The sequence below is a fragment of the Ovis aries genome, chromosome 13 (genome assembly GCF_016772045.2).
Source record: "Ovis aries strain OAR_USU_Benz2616 breed Rambouillet chromosome 13, ARS-UI_Ramb_v3.0, whole genome shotgun sequence".
NCBI lineage: Eukaryota > Metazoa > Chordata > Mammalia > Artiodactyla > Bovidae > Ovis > Ovis aries.
Genome location: NC_056066.1, coordinates 27,844,486 through 27,860,427, shown reverse-complemented (window position 1 = coordinate 27,860,427; position 15,942 = coordinate 27,844,486). Strand labels below are relative to the sequence as shown.

Here is a 15,942-nt window from a genome sequence, read left to right as displayed (position 1 = left end):
GATACATTCAAAATGAAGAGTATCTGTCCAGTTTCACTGTCAACGATGAGGTAGACTATCAAAATGGAAAATTCAAGACTGCTCGTCTGAAGAAAAGTACATTTGTGTTCAGTGATCTTTCAGTGTGGCTCTCTAAAGTGGTGTTTTGCAACACAAGGAAGGAGTGTCTCTACTAAAATTTCAGTTTCCTTCTTAATATATTGTTGATAAAAGAGTACGGCGTACACCTGCACAAATTCCTCGATACTCTGTTCTAAGCAAATGTTCTACAGTTCTCCCTCCTCTGTGCGCACACTACACGCTTGCACACATGCTCCTCCAGGTCCTTGGAGTTACAGAGATGATGCCCTAAAACATTAATAGATTAGGGTTAGGCTAGCATCTGGACAAGCCGACTCAGGGAGGCAGGTCCCACTGAAGCAGGCTGGGCTCAGGAGCAAGGACTGCGGGCATCCACATCGGTCAGTGGGAGAGATGATCTGGTGTATATGTGCGAGGACCCTCTGGGAGCTGCAGATGGATGGGACGGCCGCAGCATTTATCATCCATATCAGGACCCTGTGGGTAAAAGAGGGTGAAAGTTGGGACTGTCTGGGGCAAACTGGGCAGATAATCAACACTCTAAAATAGCAACCTTTCAGGTGGCAGTGTGAGCAGTACTGGGGGCAGAGTCACACCTGGCTCCAGAAAGTCGGGAGGAACAGGCTGCCCCTGGCCCTGGAGCCTCGGAGGGAGCCAGAAGGGAGGCAGGACCGCTTGCTCCTGGTATAGAAGGATCGCTGTGCCTGTGGGTGGGACCTCGTAAACAGGGCTGTGACCTGGAGGGCTGTGATGGGAAAGAGCCAGCAGAGTAATTTTAAAAAATGCTTTAAGACAAATGTACAAATATACATGGAGAATACCCACTTTCACGAATGTAGTTATTTTCTACCCTTTCTCCTAAAAACCACTGTAACCCTCTCAACTGATACTCAGACATTTTTCACTAATTAGAAGGAAACCACAGTTTCAATTCATCATATCCCATTGTTCACATTTCCCAAGTACATTTCCTCTTCTCAGAGAGCCAGTGAACTCAAGATGGGTCCCAATTCGACTTCCCTTTTGGATAAACGAGTCAGAGAATGAGCTTATCGTCTTGGGCCCAGGAGGAAAAAATATACCTGCCGAAGGTTTCAAATCACAGCCCTAATGGCACCAGCCAGGAAGAAATGAACGTCAGGGAGAAAGTCGCTCTGCTCCCAGGAGAGATGAAAGCAGGAAAACCACACAGCACCACCCACCTGTCCCATCAAATGGAGCCTGTCTGCCCCAAGCTCCCTGGGCCAGTGGGGAAAGTGTGTGTGTGTGCCTATGTGTGTGTATATATCTGTCTGTTCCAGGTCTTGACTCTCCTGGCTCCCTGGGCTGGTGGGAAGTGTGTGTGTGTGTGTGTGTGTGTGTGTGTGTGTGTGTGTGTGTGTGTGCGTGCATGCCTGTGTCTGTGTGTGTACCACGTGCACGCAGCCTGGAGGCACGCAGGGCTGGTGGGGAATGTGTGTGTGTGTGTGTGTGTGTGTGTGTGCGTGCCTGTGTCTGTGTGTGTACACGTGCACGCAGCCTGGAGGCACGCAGGCCAGAGGCACACAGGCTGCAGGGAAGGGTCCCTCTCCCTGGACTGTGAACTGGCAGGTGGAGAGCCCTGTTGGGGAGGGCGGGGGTGATAAGGAGGATATGAACCATTGTCTGGCACCGTCCAGAGGAAAAGTGGCCGCCACCAACCTCCTCACTTGGGTGTGGGTGGGAGGGCTCCTCTGGCGATTGTAGAAGTGGTAAACAGCCAGCCGAGATTGGTGGACAAGACTTTGCAGCTGGCAGACAGTTCCTGGAAAAGAGATGGCAGATGGGCCTGACTCACCGTGGGACAGTGAGTATCAGGGACCCCTAGGAAACCAGGAACCAGCCTCCAAGAGACCAGGATGAAGAGACAGAACAAAGGGGTGGCCGTGACTCAGGGCATTGTCAGTCAAGGGCTGACCACGCCGGGGGCCAGGGCGTTGGCTCATGGCCTCTTTGGTCATCTGATCTTTTCTCCTTTTCTTGGTGGGAAAGGAATGAATGAAAGCTGTGACCAAAGAACGGTGCCTGTGGGTGAGGCTTGGTCTGTGCAGGGTGCTTAGTTGCTCAGTCATGTACGACTCTTTGTGACTCCATGGATTGTAGCCCGCCAGGCTCCTCTGTCCGTGGAATTCTCCAGGCAAGAATACTGGAGTGAGTTGCCAAGGGATCTTCCTGACCTAGGGATCGAACCCAGGTCTCCCACATTGCAGGTAGATTCTTTACCATCTGAGCCACCAGGGAAGTGTCTAGGGTGGTGATAATATGTCGGTAACCATTATCCTTGTCCTGTATCCCGCCTCTGCTCTCACTCTGGGCACTGCTAGACAGTAATGCCAGATCATTTAATAATTGGATTTTCAAATTTTGCGTGTGTATTGTGTGTTTGTGTGTGGGTGATTTCCGCAGGTACTACACTGTGTATTTAATAATAAAATGCAGTTGAACTTTCTGCATTTTCTTTCCTTTATTGCAATCCATGGCATACCCCATGCATTTGCCTTTTTCTTAATTCAGATCAAAACAAGACTTAGAAAGTGCTGTAGGGACTTCCCAGCCAGTTCAGTGGTTAAGACTCCACTCTCCCAGTGCAGGGGGCAGTTCCATCCCTTGTTAGGGAACTTAAGGTCCCTCATGCTGCATGGTGCAGCCAAAAAAAAGAAGAAAAAAATGCTATAAGCTATAAAATACTGCACTAGTGTTAGGAATTGCCAGCAGTGTTATAATTCCTAATAGTACAATATGTGACTCGTGTATAGTCAGTGAGTCTTTCAGTGTGAACTGCTGTTGATGACATTTTGTGGGATCTGGATGGGCATGGAGAAAAGAGATATGAAACAGAATGTAGATGAAACTGGAAGATTCCCTAAGTTCCTTTCACCCCTAACTTGCATTCATTAATAGCGTCCAAGGCCACAGTGCCAGACTCTGTGTCCAGGGATATTTCCTATTGTTAGTTAATCAATGCAGGATTAGTACTAGGTCTATCTTCTGTTTTTTGAATTCAATTTTTAAAATTTTTATGTAGAAATAATTAGTTATACAGAAAAGCTGCACAGATAGTAGAGAGTTCTCATATCCCCTTACGCAGCTTCCCCTAATGTGCATCTCATAAATACCATGTGATAAGTATCAAAACTAAGACATCAACCTTGGTATTGATACTGTTAGTAACTGAACTACAGACTGTATTCAAATTTCACCACTTTTCCCACTGAATGTCTTTTTCTATTTCCGGATTCATGTGCATTTAGCCCCTTTTATTTTTAATAACTCAGCACAAATAAAAAGATATACAGGCGCACTTTGTTTTTTTATGGTTTCTTTTATTGCACTTCACAGATACTGTGTTTTTTACAGACTGAAGGTTTGTGTAGTAACCCTTCATTGAGCAAGTCAGTCAGTGCCATTTTTCCAACAGCATTCGCTCATCTTGTGTCTCTGTGTCATATGGTCTGGTAATTCTCACAATACTTCAAACTTTCTCATTTTTACTGTATTTTTTTATGGTTTTCTGTGATCGATGATCTTTGATGTTACTCTTGTAAAAAAGATTACAACTCACAGAAGGCTCAGATGAGTGTTAGCATTTTTTAGCCATGAAGTATATTTAATTAAAGTATGTACCTTGTTTTCTTAGACAATGCTACTGCGGAGTTAATAGACTACTGTATAGTGTAAACATAACTTTTATATGTACTGGGAAACCAAAAAATCCATGTGACTCTCATTTTTGTGACACTCACTTTATTTTGGTGGTCTGGAAGCAATCACACAGTTTATTTCTGAGGTGTCCATAGATAGTTATCAATGAATATCTGAAGTGTGGTGATCAATGAAAACTATGACATTTTCAGTTCAGTTCAGTTCAGTTCAGTTCAGTCGCTCAGTCATGTCCGACCCCATGAATCGCAGCACGCCAGGCCTCCCTGTCCATCACCAACTCCCGGAGTTCACTCAAACTCACATCCATCAAGTCCGTGATGCCATCCAGCCATCTCATCCTGTGTTGTCCCCTTCTCCTCCTGACCCCAATCCCTCCCAGCATCAGAGTATTTTCCAATGAGTCAACTCTTCGCATGAGGTGGCCAAAGTACTGGAGTTTCAGCTTCAGCATCATTCCCTCCAAAGAAATGCCAGGGCTGATCTCCTTTGCTGGTTGGGTGTCCTTGCAGTCCAAGGGACTCTCAAGAGTCTTCTCCAACACCACAGTTCAAAAGCATCAATTCTTTGGCACTCAGCTTTCTTCACAGCGCAACTCTCACATCCATACATGACCACAGGAAAAACCATAGCCTTGACTAGACAGACCTTTGTTGGCAAAGTAATGTCTCTGCTTTTCAATATGCTAGCTAGATTGGTCATAAATTTTCTTCCAAGGAGTAAGCGTCTTTTAATTTCACGGCTGCAGTCACCATCTGCAGTGATTTTGGAGCCCAAAAAATAAAGTCTGACACTGTTTCCCCATCTATTTGCCATGAAGTGATGGGACCAGATGCCATGATCTTTGTTTTCTGAATGTTGAGCTTTAAGCCAACTTTTTCACTCTCCTCTTTCACTTTCATCAAGAGGCTCTTTAGTTCTTCTTCACTTTCTGCCATAAGGGTGGTGTCATCTGCATATCTGAGGTGATTGATATTTCTCCTGGCAATCTTGATTCCAGCTTGTGCTTCTTCCAGCCCACATTTCTCATGATGTACTCTGCATATAAGTTAAATAAGCAGGGTGACAATATACAGCCTTGACGTACTCCTTTTCCTATTTGGAAGCAATCTGTTGTTCCATGTCCAGTTCTAACTGTTGCTTCCTGACCTGCATATAGGTTTCTCAAGAGGCAGGTCAGGTGGTCTGGTATTCCCATCTCTTTCAGAATTTTCCACAGTTTATTGTGATCCACGCAATCAAAGGCTTTGGCCTAGTCAATAAAGCAGAAATAGATGTTTTTCTGGAACTCTCTAGCTTTTTCCATGATCCAGCAGATGTTGGCAATTTGATCTCTGGTTCCTTTGCCTTTTATAAAACCAGCTTGAACATCTGGAAGTTCACGGTTCATGTATTGCTAAAGCTTGGCTTGGAGAATTTTGAGCATTACTTTACTAGCGTGTGAGCTGAGTGCAATTGTGTGATAGTTTGAGCATTCTTTGGCATTGCCTTTGTTTGGGATTGAAATGAAAACTGACCTTTCCCAGTCCTGAAGCCACTGCTGAGTTTTCCAAATTTGCTGACATATTGAGTGCAGCACTTTCACAGCATCATCTTTCAGGATTTGAAACAGCTCAACTGGAATTCCATCACCTCCACTAGCTTTGTCCTTTTAACAGTCTTTAAAATGTTCTGAAGCCAAGTAAGAGCCTAGTGTAAGTTTTTTTAAAATATGTTTTTATTGTATTTTTGTTTGTGCTGGGTTTTCATTGCCACATGCAGTCTTCCGTTGCAGCAAGCGGAGGCTACACTTTTCGTTTCTGTGCTCAGGTGTCTCATTGAGGTGGCTTCTCATGTTTTGGAGCACAGGCTGCAGGCACACGGGCTCAGTAGTTGCAGCACACGGCTCAGTAGTTGCAGTGTTTGGGTGTAGTTGTTCCATGGCATTTGGAATCTTCCTGGATTAGGAACCAAACCCGTGTTGCCTGTGTCGCCAGGCAGATTCTCATCCACTGTGCCACCAGGGAAGTCCTAGTAAAAACTGGACCTTAAAATAATCAATGTTTTGCTACTGACATGGTCCTCAACCTTGACTCCACATTGGATTCACCTTGGACTCTTTATAAAATGCCAGTGTCCGGGCCCTACCGCCAGAAATTCTGATTTAATTGGTTGGGGTGTCGCCCAAGCATGAGGATTTTTGAAAGCTCTCCAGGTGATTCTTGTGTGTAGCCAGTTTGAAAACCACTGTCGCAGAGCAGAGGGACGCTGGTGTAAGTTGTCTCTGCCCCCTCCTTCCAGATCCAGGAAGAGAAGCTGAGTTCATTCTAACTTTGAGTGTTTGGGGCCCATCAGGACTCATGCCACGAGCCTGCAAAGTTGTAAACTCTTCCCCATTCCAGATTTGGGAAACCTGGTTAGAACCCACTCAGAACTTCAGATTTCGTGTTTCCTACAGTGCAAATAGAGTAACCGAGATTTTCATTTATCAAACACTAACATTCATCATTTAAGGAAAGTTATTTTTGTATGTTATTTTTGAAATATTCCCACTGCTGTTTCAACACCCGGGCTGGTTTTTTTTTTTTTTTTCGGAGGTCATGGTTCTGATGGTATAATTTAAATCTGTAGAGCCCTATTTTTAGTTATCTGATCTATTTTCAGTCATAATTTTTCCTCTGTTTGGGTTTCTATTTTTAAAAAAAATTTATTGCGGTCAAATTGACATACAAAACTGCACATATTGAAGTTTTCCCCCATGGCTCAGAAGGTAAAGAATCCGCCGGCAGTGCAGGAGCCACAGGAGACTCGGGTTTGACCCCTGGCTCAGGAAGAGCCCCTGGAGGAGGCAAATGGCAACCCACTCCAGTATTCTTGCCAGAAAAATCCCACAGACAGAGGAGCCTGGTGGGCTACAGTACCAAGCATCACAAAGAGTGGAGCACGACTAAGCAAGCACAGCACATACTTAAAGTGTACAGTTCAGTGAGTCTGGACATAGGCAAACATGGATAACACCCAAGTTTTTAATTTAAAAATTTTTTATTTTATATTGGACTTTAGTTGATTTATTTTATATTGGACTATAGTTGATTTACAATGTATAGGTGTACAGCAAAGTAATTCAGTTATATACATATAAATATATCTATTCTTTTTCAAATTCTTTTCCCATTTAGGTTATTATGGAATATTGGCATAGGCAAACACCTGTAACACCCAAGTTTTCCATTTTTAAAATTAAAAAGTTGACAGAGGATCCCACCATCAACAGCAACAACTGAGTAGCTTTTAGGCTATTTAGCAGAAATGGTCAAATACCCCTCAAGGTGAAGTCATGGCTAATTGTAACATATTTTAATTTTAATTTTAATTTCCTGTCATAAATTTTAAGGATTTTTTGTCAAATGCTGTAAATGAGTATCTTTGTAAGAACACATTGAGAAGTATTTAGAAAGTTGAAGGAGAAAGATACAAAACTCAGTTAAGCCACTGTTGCACATTTTCAAAGCCATGTACAGTTCCAATATATTCTCACGTACCAATTAGGAAAATGAATAGTTCTTAACCTCTTATTTAATCACAGACCCCTGTGAAATTTAAGAAGTTACATTCCCTCACCCCCACAATTGTTTACACACAGAATAATTAGTGCTTAAATTTTAGAAGGTTCACAGGCACTCTGAAGCCAGAATCTAAGTTGAAGAACCGATTAAGGATTTTTTTAAAAAAACAACATGCTGTGTCTTAATTAATTGAGCCGTGGATAGGTACTGATAAGGGAGTGTGATTTATCTGGATAATTAAATGCCCACTGGAATTGCATCCGTATACCCAATGCCAGGACAACGAGGAGAACCCTCGGTTCAGCAGCACCTTTGAGTCCTGTGTCCCTACACTAGAACCAGGACCAGCATGGACCGAGATATGTGAAAAGGGCCGAGTCGATGAGCATCCCCAGTCACAAGTGGATGTGCAATTTTAAAAAGCAGAAAAGCAGTTTTCCAATTGCAGAAGAAACCACCACAAGTTGCAGCCCTGGGAATGTAATTTATTTGGAAATAGGTTTGGGATTTCCATTCATTAAATGCCTTGTACTGTGCGACCAAGGAGAAAATCAATGGCTACAACCTCGGTGCCCGGGTTGTAATAGCTGCTTCTGGGAACACGGCATTCAGCGTTCATTACCCCCTCAGAGACAGGCCGCTGAGACCTTCAGACGCCGTGGCAAACAACAGGACCTTCTGTTCAGGAACCAGAAAAGGGCTTTAGCAGAACTCTTCCTGTGTGCAGCTAAGAGAAAAAAGAATGAGGCAACCAGAAGGGGTCTTAGGAATCCAATCTTTCTCGTGACCTTTTCCTGCCAAAGCCCAGTGGTACAGGGGAGCCTGGGCCTGGCCTAGGCGAATTCTCATTGGAGACAAAGATTGTGTAGTTACGGCAGGAGCAGTGTCCAGACGTGGAGGGCAGTTGTGGAACCAACAACAATATTAACTGGCCTGTGAGAGCTTGTATTTTTAGTTTCGGCAGTAAATATCTAAGATATAGGTAGGAGATGCTAGAAAAGAAAATTTTGAGTAGCCTTCAGAGGACATTATAGACCAAACAATCCCTCTGTGTGTAATAAAAAAAATTAAAGGCATAAATTCAGATGGGCAAAATAGCCCATGATTTAGTCATCCAGTCTCCTCCCTATATGTTCCTTCTCTTAAACTTCATCTGTGTGTGTGTGTTTCTCTTGTAGACACACACACACACACACACACATGCACACACGCACGCTTGAAAGCCACTCTTTGAGAGAGTCTAACTTACACCAGTATTCCTCGCTGTCCTTGCTGAGCACACGTACTTCTGACCCTAAGATACTGGACTGAATGAAGAGCAGAAATCTTCCTTTTGAAGAACTTCAAACCTAGCCTCTCCATCTAGTGACATCTGAAAGAACTTCATCTTCTTGCTTTGACATTTTTTGGAAGCGCATTCCCTAAGAATCAGTTGTCTACAATAAAAACCTCTAAAAGGCACCAAGTTTCGTTCTCCCCTGGGGTTCAAGACTGTTGGGTTCAGATAGACTTATCATACACCCCTACCCCAGTGATTCTCTATAAACAAAACTCCCTTTAAGGCCTTCTCTATTGAAGGTGCCATTGTGTGAACCAGAAATCTATTTGTATTGTATGGAGAAGCTGAAAGCAATCTGTTAAATAAATGCATCCAATTTCTGTTGCCTAGAAGCAATTGCATATTTATTGCTGACCCAACAGTTTGACCTATTGCTGCCATAAACCAAATAGGTGTTATCTTACTCAGCTTTAAAGATAGGTATCAGTCAAGCAATAACCAAAATACCATGAGCATCTGCTGGGACTTTTTTTTTTTTTTTTGCTTTATTATAGGCCAGTGTACTGATATGAATTCTCAAATGAAAAATCAATGAGATAATGAAACCCAAGCTATCAGGCATCTCTTAGTTAAACTGTATAGAGAAAATGCTTCTTCTACTCTTTGCTTCCCATCCTACCTAAGGTTACAGAAAAGAAAAAGAAAGTTTGAGGGAGAGACCTGATGTTGGGAATGAGAGGTATTACATAAGGGAAAAAAAAATCATGGCCATGAGGAATCCTTATCCTTGATATTCTTGGGTGTAGGAAATGTGACCTTGAACCCAACGCAATCAGCAGAAAATATTTTAATGCATGGAAAGTGGTGGTCTCAGAAATGGGATTTCCAGTTTCTTTTTTAATCCATCCCTTACCTTTTGCCAAGATATTGGGCAGTTATCCTCAGGGACCCAGGGTGGGTTCTGGTGCTTCAGTCTTTCCTTTTGTAGCACCTTTGTAGTGGAGAGATTGTACAGGCACATAAAGTGGAAGGGCCGCGGGACTCCAGGTGCAGGAAGAGCCCTCCTGGAGCATTTCAGAACCGTGTGTGTGTGTGTGTGTGTTGTCATTCCTTGCAGAACTGGGTTGAGGAATCTGAGTAGAGGAAGTAGGGGAGGAAGTTCATTTTCCCTCCAAGGCCAACTATTCAGTTACGGGGGAATTCTGGCCTCCTTGTTCTTTCTACTTTTTGACCATTTTCTTAATCTAGTCATTTCATGGTTTGATGAATGCTGCACTAATAATTGATGCTTTTGAACTGTGATGTTGGAGAAGACTCTTCAGAGTCCCTTGGACTGCAAGGAGATCCAACCAGTCCATTCTGAAGGAGATCAGCCCTGGGATTTCTTTGGAAGGAATGATGCTAAAGCTGAAGCTCCAGTACTTTGGCCACCTCATGTGAAGAGTTGACTCATTGGAAAGGACTCTGATTCTGGGAGGGATTGGGGTCAGGAGGAGAAGGGGACGACAGAGGATGAGATGGCTGGATGGCATCACTGACTCGACGGATGTGAGTCTGAGTGAACTCCAGGAGTTGGTGATGGACATGGAGGCCTGGTGTGCTGCGATTCATGGGGTCACAGAGTCGGACACGACTGAGCTGAACTGAACTGAACTAATACATGGCTAGAAACCAAGGAATTCGTCCCTATAATGTTCTTTTAAAAAGTTTAGTGTGGGTAATGAAATTACCTTGGGAAGTGGGATCCATCTACCTGTTTGTTCTCCATTAACATGGATGAAGAAGATGGGCAAGGAGCGAACCCTGTAGAGTGGTACCCTAGTAACATGGTCTGTATTTCTTCAAAGGGTTCCCACTTTAAGGTTCTCCACCAAGTGAATTATGACCCCCAGGTCAAATCCCCAGTGCTCTGAGTGGTTAGATATGTTGTGCCCTTGGGTGGAATGAGAATTTCCCAAGCCTGACCCATTGATGGATCCTCAGGGCACAGGTAGAACATTCCATCTCGATTCCTCCTGATTCCTTGCATTTGGGACCATAGGAAAACCGCTGTGCACCATTCTAGTCTCTCTCTTGCAAGATTCTGGAAAAGGTTAGTCTCAGCAGACTCTTTATCAGGAGTTATTGCAAGGCAAAAGATTAAAATTTAAGTCTGCACAGTCATTGGATGAATTTCTGTTCTGTTTTTACAGATTCTGTATTTGTTTGGGATCATTAATTACAGGGCCAGACTAACAGCTAAAGTTGTTTCCATTCCATCCCAAACTGACAGCCAAACTTCTGTGACCCTGAGGCCACACTCTGAACCACCTCCTTTAAGTAACTCCCAAACCCCAAGCCAGTACTCCCCCTCCCATCCTTAATCACCCCAGAGCCAGTTACCAGAGAACCAAGGATAGCTCTGAAGACTCAGGGTCTACCAGCACTGTTCAGGCTAGCCAGTCCTAAGCTGTCCCCCATGCCTTTTCCATGAAAACCCCAGTGAAGTCTCTTCCTGTGTCCTCCCCACATTCCTTTCTGAACAACACAGGAGCTTCTCATGACCCTGCATGGGGTGGGTGCCTCTCATTTCCAGGAAACCATGAGGAACATTGAACTTTCCCTCCAGTGGCATTGACCTCTCAGTGTTGTCACTCAGTCACTTTTGTGAGCTGAGCTCAGGGCACACCTCAGCTTCTTTCAGAGGTAGTCATCTAACCAGTAAGCAAGTACTTTGGCGTCCATAATATTTGCCAAGTGCTGTGCTGTGTTCTAGGGATGATTCTGTTTTAATGTTGAAATCATAAGTGAGCTGTAGAAACAGGTCCTATTTTTTAAATAGCTAATTACACTAGGCTATGCTAAATGCCTTGCAGATGACACAAACCAAAAGCTCTGGAGACATTGGAAAGAAAACCCAGACTTAGGCAATCAGAAGACTTCACTAAAAGTAAGATTTGAACTCAACCTTGAACAGTGGCTAGCATTCAGATAAAGAGGATAGAGAGAATGTTCCAAGGAGGAGAAACCAAATGATCGAAGTCCTGGAGTGAGCGTGCATATGACATGTTTGCAGGAGGCTGAGCACAAAGAGAGGATCCTGGAAGACGTTGGACATTTTCAGAGGCCGAAGTGGGGGTGGGGGGAGACTGTGGGTTATTACACCTTGATAATGAGGTCTGTTTGTCTTACCTTCCAGTTAATCAAAAATGCACATGCTGTTACCTGAGGGAGTAGATCTCTCTGTGTTTTTTGTATATAGAAAGTCTGTTGAGGAAAAGTGTGTACACGGAGTAAGTTCCATGGACTTTGGGGAGGGCAGCCACAGAGCTGTGCCCAGGATGGGTGCTGTGAGCGTCCAGAGGAGGACCCGCAGCCCAGGCTGGTGTGTGGTGTGAGGAAGGGGTACCGGGGAAGGCTTCGCAGAGGAGACACAGGAGAGCTGTGTCTTGAAGGATGGGCCAGACTTCACTGGGCACTGGAGAGGAAGAAGGGCGTTCTAGGCAGAGGGAACAGCATGAGCTAAGGCACAGAGGTTTAAAACAACATGAGCCCCATCGGGCATTGCCAACATTTCAGGTCTCACCAGAGACAGTGGTGGGCTTGAGGCCTTCTGTTTCCAGACCCCTTGTTCTTTCGAGCAAAAGTTTATCCTGCCTTTCTGGAAGATGTTGGTCCAATTGTTTTGCACAGAGAACTTTTTTCTACTTTTTTTTTTAACCCTTATACTCAGAATTGAGAAACTGCTTTAAACATGAAAGATAAAGTTAATTTTAAAAAAATGTTTTGTCTAGATGAAAATTCCTGGAGGAGAAAGAGGCCAGAGTTCCTCCAACAGATGCTCTTTTGAGGCAGCCCTCACCTTCATCTCTGGAGCCATGGGCTTGGGCTTAGTTGAAAGAGGGGTGTGTTTATTTTTGTGTGCAGAAGGTGCGGTCTGAAAGACATCTTAAAATGGAGATGGAAAGCCTCCAGCTTTCATTATTTGGAGGCTTGGCGGAGCAAACCTTTTAATACAGTGATGCAACAGCTTTTGTTCAGTAAGCACAGCCTTTCACATGGGTGTATACGTTATAAACACCAGTGTTACACAGCATCGGCCCCTAAAGAAATGTTGTGCAATAGTGTCTGTTCAGCGGGGCTTGCTGAGTCACAGAGATGATGGGACTCAGAACCCTTCTGAATGATGGGCTGAGACTGGGGAAGGAGAGGAGAGGAAAGGGACAAGGTGGATCCCTTTGCTCATCCTTGTTCTGTGATTCTCTCTTGCTCTTCAAAGACCAAGCTCCTCAACTTGTCACCAAGACCCTGGTCCCCACTCTCCAGCCTCATCCCTTTCTGTTCACTTGATACCATGGTGCCAGGTTTTTCTCCCCACCTCAGGGCCGTTGCACATGCTGGCCTTGCTGCTTGGAATGTTATTTCCTCTTCCTCTTTGCTTTCCTCCCATCATTCTTCAAATCTCAATCAAACACCAAGCGGCATTTCTTGGACCCCAAGACTAGATCGGGTCCTTACAGGTCCTAATACTATTAGTAATTGCAGAATTAATCGTGAAAATAATTGCCAAGTTCCTGTCTCCTCATAAGAATATAAGCATCAGGGGTAAAGGGACTGTGTCAATTTTGCTTACTGCTACATCTCCAGACCCTTATCTGGAGAAGATGATCAATTAATATTTATGGAGGGAGGAAGGGAAGGAAGAAATAAATGCAGAAGTGACTCCATTTGCATATCATCAAGTACTTCCATGGTTCACTGTTTAAAATAGCTTTAATGAGATAAAATTGACATGCAGTAAACTACACAATTAAAGTTTACAATTTCCTAAGTGTTGATATGTCTGCACTCAAGAAACCATCACCACTTCCAAGATAATGAACATCTCCATCACACCCAAAGGTTTGCTCGTCCCCCACCACACACACACACACTGTCCCCCCATCACAAACCCCTGGCAACCACCAATCTGCTTTCTGTTGCCGCAGATTAGTTTGAACTTTCTAGAGTTTTCTATAAATGGTATCATACAATCTGTACTCTGTTTGTCTGGCTTCTCCCACTCAGGATAATTATTTTGAGATTCGTCTTTGTTGCTCTTTGTATTAATAGCTCATTGTCTTTGTTACAGGATAGTATTCCTTGCTATATCGTAACTGGTCCATTCCCCTGTGATCAACACTGGGGTTGTTTCAAGTTTCGAGCTATCACAAATAACATGAACATCTGTGTGTGAAAGTCACTGTATGGATGTCTGCTTTTATTTCTCTTGGGTAAATTCCTAGGAGTGGAGAGGCTGGGTCCTGTGCTAGGTGTATGCTTCATTTCTAAAGAAATTGTCTCTGATCCACTTTGCACCCCATCTGCTTCCAGCATGATATGGTGAAGACTGCTAACATGTTTCTAAAGTGTGTTTGGAGGCCTTCAGACAGAAAAGACTGTCATTCCCTGTGGTGGTCAGGGAATTCAGGACAAAAAAAAAGAATGACTGCCTTTTCATTTCAGTGCCATGGAGGAAATGGACTGCGGGTCTCAAATCCCCGGCTTTGACTGTTGCATGGTATCTCCTCCTGATGCAGTGTTTCTCCGATGTTTCCTTTCGTGTCTGCAAATTACTAGAACTTAAGAGTGAAGCAGAGGTCCGCGTTTATCTGTGCTCCAGCATGTACCGTATGTGCAGACATAGACCTTCATCCCAAGAAACGTTGGCAAAACCCAAAGGTCTAATCCACTGGTCTCTCTTTTCCACAGGGGACACTTGAACTGGCTTCAGCTAGATCGAAGAGTCTTGGAACATGACTTCCCCAAAAAGTCGGGACCAGTGGTTTTATACTTTTGTGTCAGGTATGAACATTGGGTATCCACCCTTTTGCTTTTTTTTTTCCCTTTTGTCAGAAAAGCTCAGGAGGGTAGAGCAAACAAAGAAAAGGGAACTCAGGTTTATCTTGGTTCGCTGCCAGGAGTAGAGGTCATGGTATAGAGTTCCGTGTAAACACAGGGCGTGAGTGTGTAAGGCTTGGATGTACATGTTTTTGCTCTGGCACTAGGATGCTTGTGTGGAATGAAGGTAAAACCTTTTTGGTTTTGCTTTTTGGGTGGGGGAAAGGGGAAGAGGGCATATATCTCAAAGGAAGCTGAGTCTCTGAGAATAACACAAACCTGTGGATTCCTTTGTTGGTGTTTGAAGCCACATAACAAAAGTCTGTGTATTCTTTCTTCTGTCGCCAGTGCCGCTTGGCTTCTTGAAACTTGTGTGCTTTATCCCAGATAGGAATAGGTGCAGCCCAGCAACAAACCACAGATAAATGCATTTCCCAGTATGGGAAGCTAAGGTATAATAATATTTCAGAAACAGTAGGAATTTTCTGTCCATTAATTTAGTGTAAGAACTTTTATTTCGTGACTGCAGAGAACTATATGCTTCTCACATTTAATGTTTGCAACAATCTAATGAAATCAACCAGACTTACCACTTGGGCTTGCAAAAGGTTGTGTGAAGCCAGAGGGGGGATCACGTCAGGGGTTCAAGGGCAAAGTATTGATGCAAATCATGTGAAACAGATCCAGAATCTGAGCCCCCAGATCCAGCAGCTGAGTACCCTGTCTGTTGAGCACCAGGCTGTTTCTGCTGCATAACTGCAGAGGTGTTTGGGTTCAAATGCTTCAGTCTTAAAATGCACACCAACCCTCCCACCCAAGACATAGACTCAGTGCCTTTAAAATATGTGAATAGAAATTCAAGAGCAGAACACCATTGCATTAGAATTGAGTTCTTCCCAAAGAACACAACTAGGAATGCAGTTTTAATCAAAGCCACCCTGATACCACAAAGGGCAAAAATCAGAGGTAAAGGTGTCTCTCCCAGGTGGGAACATGTGTCTGTATTTCAGCTGATGGAGTAAATTTAAACTTGTTTTTAATGCCTTTTTGAATTGTTGAACAGCTGGGAACATATCAGAACTGATCTTCACCATTCCCATCCCTGATGAGCCTGCTTTCTGTGTCATATTCTCTTTAATGGGGGCTACATTTTCTCAGATAAATGGAAAATTCATTCTATAAAGCAAAGAGGAACAGTAACACCAGGAGGGGTGGCAGCATCAAGGGAGACTTGCTTGCATTTAAGCAGGTCATGAACTCATAATCAGAGGGGAACCCATCCATATACTTGACATGTACCTGGCCCCCCTTCTTCTTGGTGTCTTTCTGCCAAGATTAGTCAAGAAGAGAAACACTGGGCTGGTTGCATATTAGCTATTTTTCAAGTGTTTGCTATGAGATGAGTTTTTGTGGGTTTGGGGAACCAAGCTTTGAAGAAAAGCTTGGGACAGCATGAGATTGCCTGGTTGCAATGTTTGCAATTGAGGATCTGCGTGCCAA

At 43.9% G+C, this 15,942-nt stretch overlaps 1 protein-coding gene across 9 annotated transcripts in view; it reads left to right on the top strand.

Moving 5' to 3' along the window:
- The window catches only part of FRMD4A (FERM domain containing 4A), a 703,559-nt gene that overhangs the window by 533,422 nt on the left and 154,195 nt on the right, over nt 1-15,942 (top strand). For all 9 annotated transcript variants that reach the window (XM_060397374.1, XM_060397375.1, XM_042230562.2 and 6 more), the window contains one exon: nt 14,314-14,406. In XM_060397374.1, coding sequence (XP_060253357.1) covers nt 14,314-14,406 — 93 coding nt within the window. The remainder of the gene's footprint in view (nt 1-14,313; nt 14,407-15,942) is intronic.